We start from the raw sequence: 13313 nt of genomic DNA on the forward strand, positions 1-13313 counted from the left end.
TTTTACTGAATGCTGTAGTTGTAATGCTGATAATACGTATGACACAGCGAACGATCACAGATCCTTCCAAGTACAAGGAAAGTCAGTCTACTGCTAGCTGCTGCATCCACAGTTCACGGAACGGAAAATCAGGAGGGAACTTAACGATAACATTCGATGATGCCATTGGGTGTCTAAACATATATAAATGAAAATATAACGCAGAGAGCAGTAGTAGTTTTTGTCGAGTACAATGAAGGCTGCTTTGTTGCTTGTTGCTGGTTAGTATTGGTAGAATTTATTATCTTTCATTCACGATAAACGTTTTTTTCTTAACTCCATTTTACATTATTTCTCATGTATTGATCCGTGTGGAATGCTATATCCATGTATTGAAAGATGGTTGTATAGCGGAAAGAAAAAAAAAGTTTCCAGTAGACTTTAAAATGCATATCTTATTCCGAATGAGAACTTTTTAATCTTCGCTACTGTGAAGCTTATCTCGTCTACTGTAAGCTGTTTGCTATATCGAATCATCAGCAGAGTGCAGTAAGCAACTGAGTAAAGCACTTAGACCACATTACACTCTTGTATCATAAGAAAATACTCACATATACTCTCCTGTGTATATAACTGTTGCACAATAAATAGAAACAAAGCATCTAACTTGAAGATCGATGCTTCACGATGGAATTTAGGCAGTTACAACCCGATCGCTATTGCACGAGTATTTTCCGTGTACAACCACCTTATAAATGTAAAAAAAAAGAAAGAAAAAGAAAGGCAACGAACGGCTGTCTTACTGTAGAAAGCCGTAATTATGTATCACAAAGTTGTATGAATGAATTTAGAAATCAGAATAAAAGGTTTTTCATCTCCAGAACGATTGAAAGCTGCTTCTGATAATCGCTTCCCACGCCCGGGTTCCCGGGTTCGCTTCCTGGCGGGGTCATTGATTTTCTCTGCCTCGTGATGGCTGGGTGTTGTGTGATGTCCTTAGGTTAGTTAGGTTTAAGTAGTTCTAAGTTCTAGGGGACTGATGACCATAGATGTTAAGTCCCATTGTGCTCAGAGCCATTTTTTTGCTTCTGGTAAATAGCTAATTACACTTAATTCACGCAAATGCTGGACAACGAAGGTCACGCCTGAGCTTAGATGTAAAAGAAGAAGCGTTAAATGAACTCCAAAGACGGAAAATCTGTGATGAAATATTTTTAATAAAAATTTTAATTGTGACTCGCAACACTTCATAGATACGGTATTGCGTCGCGCAATTCACGATAATGCTGCCTCTCTGAAAACATCTTTAGTCGTAACAGAAAGTAATTAATTCCTTATCTGATTCTATTCGAGTGGTGCCGTATAAACTTTCCTTCAAGGCTACAACCTATTGCCAGTAGTAATGTTATGAAGAGATATGTCATTTACAGAACACAACATAAAATCATAAAATTATTTTGGCTACAAGACAGCCAGTATACTTTTGTCACTCAAACATGTATTGCGCTTATATCACATTTCGTTTCAACTGATTGTCTGCGTTATCATAGCAGTGCTGCACCACATGAAGAACCATAGTTACCACAGCTTTCTATTACAATGACTACTTGATTGAAAATGAGTTGTCAATTAAACGGTTCCTTTTTCTTTTACCTATATTTTTCCATTATGGTTTTCTTGGAAGTTATGATGAGAGGATTGGACTACGTTGATGGTTCGACTAAACCAATCTAATGTTCCAAGAAAGCTCCTACTGTAGTGGCTTGCGTATAACACAACTATAAAATTACTGGATTGATCTTACTTTGCAGTGAGTTGCTAGCGGTACGATATAATGCTTTTTATGAAATTCAATATAGACAGTAGTCTCTTTCTGATAGCGATCAACTTGAATAAACCTGGGCCACAATGATTTTTAATTAACTCTAAAAACCTTCTTGCGACCATGTACTACGCACATACACGTGTGCTCCCTCACTTATACTTTACCTTTCGGTATTCTCGTACGTTGTCCACTAAATGACAATTCGGAGCTGTATCCAATATTGTTCGGAATATTTCAAGGAGCGAGGCTTCGATGTCGGCGACATTGCCCATACTGTGATTCCTAGTTGATGAGTACCACAAGACTTCTGTTTGTTGAATCAGTTTGGTTTCTTATGGAGGAGACTTCCGTCTTCCGGGGTTCATTTATTCTGCAACGACAACGAGTTAAGCATTCAATCATGTGTGCTTTTTTTGAGTCGCTTGGAATGCTTTGCCTCTCTTTCGAATTACGATTTACTTTTGCTGGAGCGGGAGAAAGTTGTGAATAGGGCCTTAAAGACATCTTCTCAGATCCGGATACATTTCCACTATTGAGCGGTTTTAGTTTCTATTGCTCGATCAGTTACGTCAATGTCGACTAGATGGGTCTTATAAGACAACTCAGCGAAACATCCTTGTGTGGTGAAACAGTTTCCGAAAAGCGAAATCAGTAATTCTACCTTATCTCCGTGATTTGTTGCGAGGGTTCCAGTACGCTCAAAGAGTGACTTAATAAATGAAGTAGATGTATATATTGTACCAATACATTTTAAGATTTTTGGTCACATCGACTAGTGATTGTTTAATTTAAATCTCAAGGCTGCTTTTAGGTTTTGCTTTTAACAAGGCTCCGAAGTCCTTTAAACCTGTACTGAAGCTCTAAATGTTTTGACAGAAACTTAGTAACGTATCACTCGAACTGTGACGGTCTTTGGATTTCTCTGAAACCTTACTCCCCACATACAGGACTAAGATGCCGTTTGCAACTCGTGGAGTTGACCATTCTGTGTTTCACACCCTCGTCACTAAAGGAGCTGGATATTCGATCTTGACAGCTGAAATACACTGCAGTTCAATTCCTGATATTTCTTCCGAGGGGGAAATCTTTCCTACATCCAGTAACGTTCTACTGATACCAATAGCCGTTGAATTAGTAACAGCCCTATGATCACTGATCTTCTCGTTCATAATAACTGATACGCGAACTATAAGTCTGTTCCATTTAAGAGAATTCCCTATTAGTCACTTCTGTAAATAAAATGTTGGAGATACTTGTCAGATATGAAGTGAAATGAGCATATGGCATTTGTGATAAAAATTGCCAAGTACCGTCTCATACAAATCCTGCCTGTCACATCAGTTTTAATCGAATGGCTCTATCATTTAATAGCTATATGTATTTTGAGAGTTAGTGACTGGTGTTGCAATCCTTTTACACTTGAGAAATAAAGAAGCATGTCGCTAAAATGTGATACGTACTGGAATGCGCACGCAACACCTCTTGTAGGAATGGTGAAAAGAGTACTCCAGCTTTATTTATGTAACAAAAAAGTTACTGCACTAATTATATTTTGCTGACTTAGGACGATAGTTTCCGCGATTTTACTTCACCTTAGAGTGTTGTTGGAAGCAACATAAGGATTAGATCATTTGCCTGCGTTGGGTTATTCAATGATTTTTCCCATGCGATCTTCTGTTTACGTTTACTCTAAGAGGGTACTACAGATCCGACAGTGAGAGGATACATAGTCTTCTTGGTAGATGCCATCGTGCCGAAGAACATTTAACTGTACGGATGGGTGGACACGGTCCCCAAGCACAAACGCAAACTAGTTTAGATCAATTATGCCTTCCATTACGAAGAATAACCGACACGAATACATTCCTCAGACCATAACGCTCCCTCACTGATTGCAGGTTGTTTGCCCTGAGATGTTTCACGCCGTACACGCCACCCGACTTATACCCGATCGAGCATAAAACGTCTTTCGCCTAAAACGGCCGCTCAAAGCAGGTCCGGTTCAGGTATTGGAGTAAAAATTGAACCCTTCGTCGCCGGTGAACAGCAGTCGACGTGAGCGTACGAATGTGGCACCTGCTGTGGACAGCGGTAAATAGGAACTTTTGCTGGATGGTTGTTGAGCAGACATTGTTGGTAGTCCTTTTGGTTCATCTGGGGCGTCTTTCCCTCAACTGTTGCATGCCTTTTCATGCGTACACATACCCGCACCTGTCTCTCACTCCTTTCATCTATGGCCCATTCTGCCCCACTGGTCATGGTGTCAGTTTTCGATAGGGCAGTTTTACCAGGCACAGTTCACTTTAAGCAGGGTGACACTTGAACAGTTTACAAACTGAGACGTGCATCCACTCTTGCCCCGAAAGGCAATAATCATACCCCTTTGGACGTCAGATAAATAGCTTCGTTTCCGCATTATGACACCGACTTCACTGTCCCCCGCGGCTCCCTGATGATCTTTATGTAGCCTCCACTGTCAATGCTGCGCCCTACCTTCATTGAGTTGTTATCTGGCGCTGATGTCGAACAAAGGCGGTGGTCACATTACTGTGACGGAACCGTGTATGTACTAGTATCTTGGACTTAACGTAGATAGTGAAAGGACTCTGATGTCTCCCATCGTACAATATGCGGAACATCACAAGAAGTTATGTGAGACATTCCATTCAAGGCTGTCACGTCTTTGCCTCTAAATTTAGTTTGAATGTAAAAGAAAAACAAACAAATACTAATCATCTCCATCACGGGATTTCAGAGGACGAACAGGGACAATAATTTAATGGGGTACGTTCAGTATCTTGATGAGGAGCAAAAGACTTTACAGAGCCATCCACTTGGAGATATGTGTGCTTTTCAGCGAAACCCCAGCTACATGATCGTAACGAGGAAGGCTTCCTGCTCTGTAATACTTTTTATTCCTTACGACTAAGGGTAGAGTGGGCTGTTTGATGTCAAAACCAATTAAGAACCTAACTTTATCAGCCAAATATCTGGCTACCATTTAGTGAGGGAGAGCCTTACAAGAAAAGCAAACCTTCCCAAACGTAATTAAGGAAAGAAGTAATATTGTCAATTTAATTGTGTGATAATATCAGACCAACAAGAACTTGAAAAACCACTGTATTTGTTTATTGGAACACGAAATTAATTACGAGAGCTTGTCCGACATGAGCATAGCGTGCATGTCGCTGTTGACTCGTTCTTCTTTATTTTCTCGGAAGAGCGGACTGTTAAAATAACACCTATGTAGCATTCAGTAGTGTTGCAGTGCTAAGTGGGAGAGTTTCACTAGCAGCCATTAGACGAAATGGCGATCTGTAATTAGGTTCACTGACTTTTACAGCACTGGTAGCACTGGCGGAGGTCCACGGACAACCAGAAGAGTCGACCACCGCCAACATCGGGAATGAGAATCTAAGCACCGGAAATATCACGGCTGAGAATAGATTTCTGGGGAGGTCGTCCTACACGGAAGATGATGATACCATTTGTGTCGCAGCAGACAACAGGTTCTACTTGTATGCTAATTCGTTGAAGCTGTATTCTTGCTACAACCAACTACCGAAAGGTAAGTTACTTTGAACAGAACTGTTTTCTGTTCAAAATTGACAAGATAAAACCAGTTTGTTCAGCATTAAAATTCGCGCAGGGTTCCACAGCGAAAGTGAAAATATGAGTGAAATCAAATCATCAATGAACAGTGGCTACCCTTGCCTCGCCGAAATTACGAAATTGCAACTTTTCATGGTTCTTCACCAAAACCATTCAGAGCAATTTGCTGTGCATATTTAGTCCACCTTTTACAGTAATTTTCTTTCCCCTTAAAACATCATGTAGGCATTAAAGTAGGGCACAGACTCATTCACTGTTTTAGTGACACGTCTACAATGTAATGTCGGAGCGAAATATAATCTACTTATAGACTATCACACACCGTACTACAATCAACCGTATAACCATTGCAAAAAATGTCCCAAATTTCAGGAATTTATAAATAGCAGCATGCCTCACATTTTAATCAGGAGTCAGTGAAGGTTGAATAAAGAACCTGATAAAAGCACGTTAATTAAGCGTAGTACTAGTTAAGATTTCCACTGAGTTAGAAGTTCTGCCTGCACGCGTGTTGGTTAGCACGTGAGTACATGAATGTTAAATAATGAATCTTTAGATGGAAATGTCTAGAAAACAAGCGGTAAAATCTACATGTATAGTAAGTTTGTTACTACACAGACACGACATTCTCTAGCTTGTCTTTTGGTGGCCACTGTTGTAAGCAGGCTGATACATTGCAGTCACCGAGAACAGTAGTTAAGGAAAACGCACCTTCTATCGAAGCTTTCAGAAGAGCTCAGCTTATACTGTGAAATTGCTCATCGTGTCCTAGCAGAATATCACGATTAAAACTCACCATGAGCCGACCGAAATGCTCCAGCCCCAGGCACCATAGTATTATTAAACAGAAGGCGGGCTCGCATCTCGCACAAAGCTGAAGTCCATAACTTCACAGAGATCGTGCGGAGTATCATGGGCGCAATTTCAAGAGAATAATTTTTCAAATTCTAACAAAATGTGACTCTTCTAGAGTTTGGGAAAATGAAAGGTCTCACTACTACAAACTTTTGGTCTGTCTCAAAACAATTAACATTTTGGTGAACTTGCGCTCTCCAAACTTGGCATTCTGAGTGATGGGGAAAGATACCTGATTCATTCAGTGCTTCTACAGGGTGATTGGGTCGTTTAGCATCCGCAGTTCTGATTTTGACGACGGTTCTGACAGCACGGCGCAATTGTAAATTCTTTGTGATTGCATTTATCTGTTGTCTATTCAAGTCTAATAATTGAATTTATGTCAGCGATGAGTATCTGTGTCCTTTGATGTTCGTGACTATTAAGTATAGCGAAGGCTAAGTCCCATCACGATTCAGCAATCAACTATCCCGTTATCTGTCTAAACGGTAAAGATGATTTTACTTCACTCCGACTTCTGACTAATACTTCCTACCGTAAAACTTTTAAACTTTACATCGTTCTTTAAAACAACCTAGTAGCGCTTAGTATGCGTACTACTATTGCAAGAGTACAAGAGAGAAATGACGTTAACATCTCATTGCCGAGTTACATTGTAGTCACCGCAAACTTACAGCTCGATAGGGCTACAACCCTCTTCTAGGAAAAATGTTATTTTTGGTCAATTTATGATCTGGGCTTTAACCTTAGTAAATAATAATTTCTTGAATTCTTTCTGTTCCGTATCATATGGTATTCTCTCACTGAGTCCTTCCTTAATGATAAGCATTAGTGTTTACATAACATTCTTGTTAATTAAACTGTCAAGAGTGTAAATTTTGTTGTCAGTAGCTGCCATCACTGTCAAGATGACTGATTTTTCTATTTCTTTTTGCAACAAAAGGATGTTCGTTATGGGTTGGGTGAACGATCAGACGGTGGAATACCGTTCCTGACCTGTACACGAAGGACAGAGTAAACGCATTTCATCCAGTCACGTTGGATCGTTCTACTGTTAACATGGTCTCAAGTACGACACAGTTTTACGGTTACTGGAGACCAGCGATGCTGACCATTTCCAAATCACACACTCAGGGATTGCCAGATCAGTTCTCAGCAAATGAAACCGAGGTCCCTCAGATTATCGTCATTTGCCTCGTCACAGGATACATGTGTTGCTCACTGAATGCTTCGCACGCCAGGAGCATTACCCTCCTAGAGGAACGTGGTTCTAGTGACATCCTTAAACTTTCAATACGCTATCAGTCAGGTTTATTCGCGTCGTCAATCTTCCAACTGTCTGCTATAGTACCAGTAAGGATAGGAACCCTGTAACATAGCACACTGTGTGACCCCAAATTATCTCTGATACACGACCATAACATAATCTTGCCACAATGCTGACAGTGAAATTCGTGCTATGTAAAAAGGGTGAAGGCTTACCACTGTCTTTTTACTAGTAAAATTAAACTGCTATGTTATTTTTGTACTTCCTATCTTTACTAAAGCGCATTTGTCTTCGTTGCAGTTTACGTGGTGAAACCAAAGAGTCAGTGTAAACCATACCTGTCAGATTGTCCCAGGAACTAGGAGTATTGCCAGTCCGTTGCCTCAGCTTGAATGGTCTGCGAGGGAGTGGAGACTAAATGGCTGACCTGCTGACTGAAGACATCTGCTGTTTCCAGAGGAGCCTAGAAACTGCAAGAGTGTCAGAACTTGACACATTTATTTAAACATAAACAGTGGAATCTACACATCCTATTCTGTGTCAGTTACTAATTACTTCACGACAGGCAGTAAATATCATTACTGTAAAGATTAGTATTAAAAACAGTGCATTTGTATTCTTTTTATGTTTCTGTTGTTTCCCAAACAGTTGTGTGCCGACGCAAGAAAAGTGTAGTTTCATGACGTCAACTGTTATATTAAACGGTAGAATATATTTCTGTACCTACAGGTTAACGTAATTATTGAGAAACTACGGCTTGTCATTAATAACATCAAATGCATTTCATCCGTTATCCACGCTGACCTCCTAAATTCCCAATATCCAAATCCAACCCTAACACACTGACTGCCACGAGGACACCGGCGGCCACAGCAAAGACATACGATAGACGCCTCGGCTGGACCTTACGTGGCATGGGAAAAACGTGAAACATTTCTAATCCAGAGGAAATGGTGTCATATCTCACGGTTCTATACAAATTTATTGCAAGCTATTTGAAATATCACGCCAAGATGCGTTTTCGCATTATCGAAGTAGTAAAAGCGACCGTGTACCGTCGCAATTACTAGGTCTTGTCGACTGAAGCGTAAGTAAAGGTGCGTGCCGAAAAGTAATGCCTCCGAATTTTTATATGTGAAAACTTATTAAGCTTTTTAAATAAAATAAACTTTATTAACACTCTACATTCTTATTCTTCCTGTCACTATGTTTATCCAAACAAGAGAAACGTTTCTTGATACCCTCACTGTAGAATGTTTGACTTTGTTCAAGGGGCCACAACATTACTTCTACTTGCACATCTTCATCACCATCAAAGTGAAACCCTCTAAAAGTTTTCATCGAGTTTTGGAAAAAGATGACGGGCGGATGGGGCATAGTCGGGGTATATGGAAGATGATCTGTGACCTCGTATACAATGTGTCGGTTTGTTACACCTGTCGCAGCGCTTGTAAATGCTCTGTCGTTGCCATGATGAAGGAAAGGTAGCTCCATCTGTGCAAGAACTCTTCGAATTCTTCTTTTCAGTCTCTTGAAGGAATATAACAAGCAGTATCTCGAGCTCTGTCACAGTTACGTAACACACCGGGATGTCACATGCTACAGTACGTAGCCCTCGATCGGCAGAGAGTTGCAATTGCGTTATGGAATCGTGAAAGTCGACCGAGTAATATGCACTATGCGTAAGAGGGTAACATGCATTGATAACACGATGAAAAACTCGGAGGCATACATCCCGTCTTATCAATACTTACTTTCATTTTTTTCTTGGGTAACATCAGATATCCAAGGAAAAAAGCATGGTGCAAAGCGAATGCTACAAAATAGTGTTATATCAACAAACAGAAAGATAAATAGAGACAGGTAAGAAATTCGTCATCAGTTAGATTAAGGAAACCATACATTAATCATAATTTATTCTGTTCAGTACTAAAACTAAATGTAGATCCCAAATGGCCGCAAAACACATAATTTGCTTGGTAGGAGTAGCGCACACGATTAAGAAAAAATGCCGCAAGTCACGATAGGCATTTGATTGCTGATCCCAGTTCAAGATAAAAATGTATCTACGTAACCTTAGTCCGACTCACTGGTTAACAGAAATGCGATTCAGAAAATGAGGCTCTGGTAATGCTGTTACTGCATGCAGCTGGGCTAAGAACAAGTAGCACTAATTCTCGGCTGAGGTGGAGCTCTCCCATTAGCTCGGTGAGACGAGAAAATGCCGTGGAAATCGGAGACTCAGATTCAATGATGTTCAAGTTGAGTTTGCTCCAAACGTTCTTTTTCAGTTAAAGCATCAAAGAGTGTCCAGTTGGAACCTCCAATTGTGGTATGTTATCATTTTCTATCGGTCTTTATTTAAACATTACGACATAACATAAACTTCTTATATATGAAACATATGTTTTACTCTGTCCATGAGTTAATTTAAAACAGTTGAAAATAATAGTGCACACAATAACATCTTCGGTATCCAATGAAGTAAAAAAGACGCAACACGTAGGGGACACTAAATTGCACATTACGTTACACGTTATAATTCCATTCTAGACACCCATCGCCCAGGCGTATATTCACAGTGCTGGTACGTAGACACACGAACAAATTTCACTTTAGGGAAGGCGTTCAACTACCTTCCATTTGCAAAGACAAGGCAACTAGCTGTATCATACGTTGCTGGACCCTACACAACCCGCCTGCATCAACTTTTGTTAAGTTTGCCTCCCCCCTCCCCTCAACCACACACACACACACACACAAACACATACCAAATTAGACTCTAGTGGATTGCCATCTTGGGATTCTGGACTCCAGAACATCGAAAATCCATGACCGATTCATTTCCCTGGAAGTGCTTCTATTCCAAAGTGTGGCAATGTACCTTCGATCCGAAACCTAATGTGTAACTGAACACAAAGAGAAACTGTTAAAATGCATTGTGGAATGTATTGCAAAGGAACTAATTACGCAAGGCACATGCAAAATGTCCAGTAATAGGTAAGGGATCAAAAGTACTTCTTTGACCATTCTAGCCTGTTGATTTATGTTGCTGCGTCAGGAACACAAGCCATGTGCAGGCGTGGTTTGGAGCAACTTTTCTAAATTTCATGCAGCAATGGCTTGAAGGTAGAGGTTAAGGAACGGAATGTCATATCGGATGGCTTTCGCGGGTGACGTTGATATTTAGCAAGCTGCTCTAGAACGCATGTATACGACGTTGCAGTTGAGACGGAATGCAAGGCACGACGAACACTGTATACAAGTGTGATGAAATCAGGGCAGCCCAGGGAACTGCTCTGCTGTGAATAACCGATACATTGTAGATCGAAGCGCACCTAATGAACAGTGTGTAGGGACCAAAGAGGGCTGAGGGAACCTGAAGTTGTAAATATCAAAGAGCACTCCACTTGTCTCCTCCAGAGGAAATACGTCAGGGGTCTAGCCCGCAGGCCCAAATGGGGGGTAGTTGTGCCGCCACTATGTCCATGTTTAGAATCCGAGTGAATAACGATTGCTTAAATTGTACGCGAACCTCGACGACATTGTGGTCATGACTCTCGGCGACCAACGGGCCCGCTGAAACTACTGCCAACCACTGCTGCACAGACGCGCAGTATCTGTGGCGGGGAGGGACCGCACCTTGGAGGTGCACCGGCACGAGGAACGAGATGGCCGCTACCCTCCGCTCTGTGGGTGACATCGTCCGGCGGACTGCAAGCTGCCATTCGCTGGGGCGGGTCGGGGGCACCAACTAGCGACCTCCCGGGTGAAGAGCAATCTGCGGTCTCTCACGAATACGCCCTGGCTGCTAAGGCGTACTACAACGATGGCGGCCAGTTATTTTCCCTTGGGCGCTGTACGTGGGGTTCACAATTTGTGTTTGAGGGCGCAGTTAGACACGTCCCAGGCTACCTACGCACATACACGCAGGTTAATGTATCGCGGCGACCCCTTAGCCGTCACGAGAGTAGGAGCGCTACTTATGCAACGCTGGGTGGCTGGACGCCGATGCAGCAGGTTCCATGAATGGACGCCACGTGGCGCCATCACTGCGATCAGTGGGAGACCTGCTGTTTAAATTCTATGCATTAAAGTCAACGAAACACTTTCCGGTTTTTCTATGCATTTTATGCGTAAGTCACCCCTCTCTACCAAACCGTACCTCTGTGTCGTTCCGACAACCCCTGAGCGCTACAGGACGGTTGTGAAATATCATGTTCACATGCAGGTTGTGTTCCAATCAATAATGATTGTTGTGAGTTGAAAATAACTTCACAAGTGAAGCTAGATTCGTCAGTCCATCCCACGTTACTTTTAAAATGGCCTATATCTTTCAAATGGTGCAGAATCCATTCAAATAACTATACTCTTCCATTTCGGTCTTCTGGCCACTGGTGCTGAATTAGCTTGTTATGATACAGAAACAGGTCATTGTGCATTACTTCAAAAACCTGTTTTTCACATATCTGGAACAACTTTTTGTGATGTAGTAGAATGGTTTCAGGACCTGCGTTATCTGTAGGAGTAGGTTTCGTCCTTGGAAGACCACTGTGCATTACTTGTATATGAAGGTTACCCGTTTCCCAGAAGACTGTGCTTCAGGTGACGAAAACCATTCTCTTCAAGATGAAGTCTTCTGTGGTACTGTGTAGCATATCCACGAGCAACAGCGGCCTATTGATCGGAAACACTCAGCAACAAAAACATATTACGATATTTATCTTTTGTGGCTTTCATCGGGAAGCTGCCCTACATAAACTTGACAGGAGCAGTCATGGTTGCCCACTAAGCATTCAGTAGACGCATAAATGCAGGTTAATTTATCCCTCTCTAATGCCATGGGCCACTATCACTTCGTAGGTCATTGTATTGTGTTCAAATAATGCCCAACTTACAAACTACGAGAGCTGGGAAAGGGAATCCACAAAATGAAAATGAAACCGTAACAAGATTTGAAGAGCGGCTGTATGGGGGTGTAGGTTTGATGTTTCTTCGGACCACTCAGTGACCTGCAAGGCCTGGCACGGTTATGTGGGATGACACACAGTCCTCTTTACATTCCGATGCCCTACACGACGTGACAGTGTTGATAGCTCCTCGTTTTCACCAACTATGTGTTTTCTAAACGGACACGATCTTGACAGATAAATTTTTGATCGGATTCGTTTTAAAGATTCGCCTGCTGGTATTTATTCGTCACCCTGTATATTGATTAAGAAAGTTAGCCAACAAGAGTATGTAATAACAATTACTGACACTACAATCGGCTACAAAACAAGAGTGTTGCTCAGTGGGAGTTTTTGTTGTTTACGTTACGGTATGAATGAGCTCTCCAAGCCTCTTTAGGTCTCAGAATGAGTCATTTTATCTGATCCCTTAATCCACTCAACCTCAGACCACTATTTTCTGTTCTCCGACATTCTGTTCAGTGCCTTCTTAACAGTTATGTGGTGTAGCAATCTAATCTTCGGCATTATTCTGTTGCACCTCACTTTAAAGATTAGTGTTACTTGCTTGTCTAAACAGTTTATTGTCCATGTTTCACTCCCATACACGGCTACACTCCGAACAAATACTTTCACGTATGATATCCTACACTTTCATTTATAATCGATGTTAACATATTTCTCTCATTCGAAGACAATTGTCTTGCCATTGCCAGTCTACATTTTATATCCTCTCTAACTCGGCCACCATCTTTTTATAGACATGTGCATTTTTGTATCTTCTCCATTCGTCAAATGAATGCAGTATCGGACCTAAGTGTATCCC

At 41.4% G+C, this 13313-nt stretch overlaps 1 protein-coding gene across 1 annotated transcript; it reads left to right on the forward strand.

Annotated features, from left to right (window-relative positions):
- Positions 1-218: 218 nt before the first annotated feature.
- Positions 219-8260, forward strand: LOC124777636. Its single transcript, XM_047253111.1, has 3 exons — positions 219-260; positions 5148-5372; positions 7839-8260. The coding sequence occupies exons 1-3, from the start codon at positions 233-235 to the stop codon at positions 7898-7900; spliced, it is 315 nt and encodes a 104-aa protein (XP_047109067.1). The 5' UTR covers positions 219-232; the 3' UTR covers positions 7901-8260.
- Positions 8261-13313: the final 5053 nt, after the last annotated feature.

Source organism: Schistocerca piceifrons, chromosome 2 (assembly GCF_021461385.2).
Source record: "Schistocerca piceifrons isolate TAMUIC-IGC-003096 chromosome 2, iqSchPice1.1, whole genome shotgun sequence".
NCBI lineage: Eukaryota > Metazoa > Arthropoda > Insecta > Orthoptera > Acrididae > Schistocerca > Schistocerca piceifrons.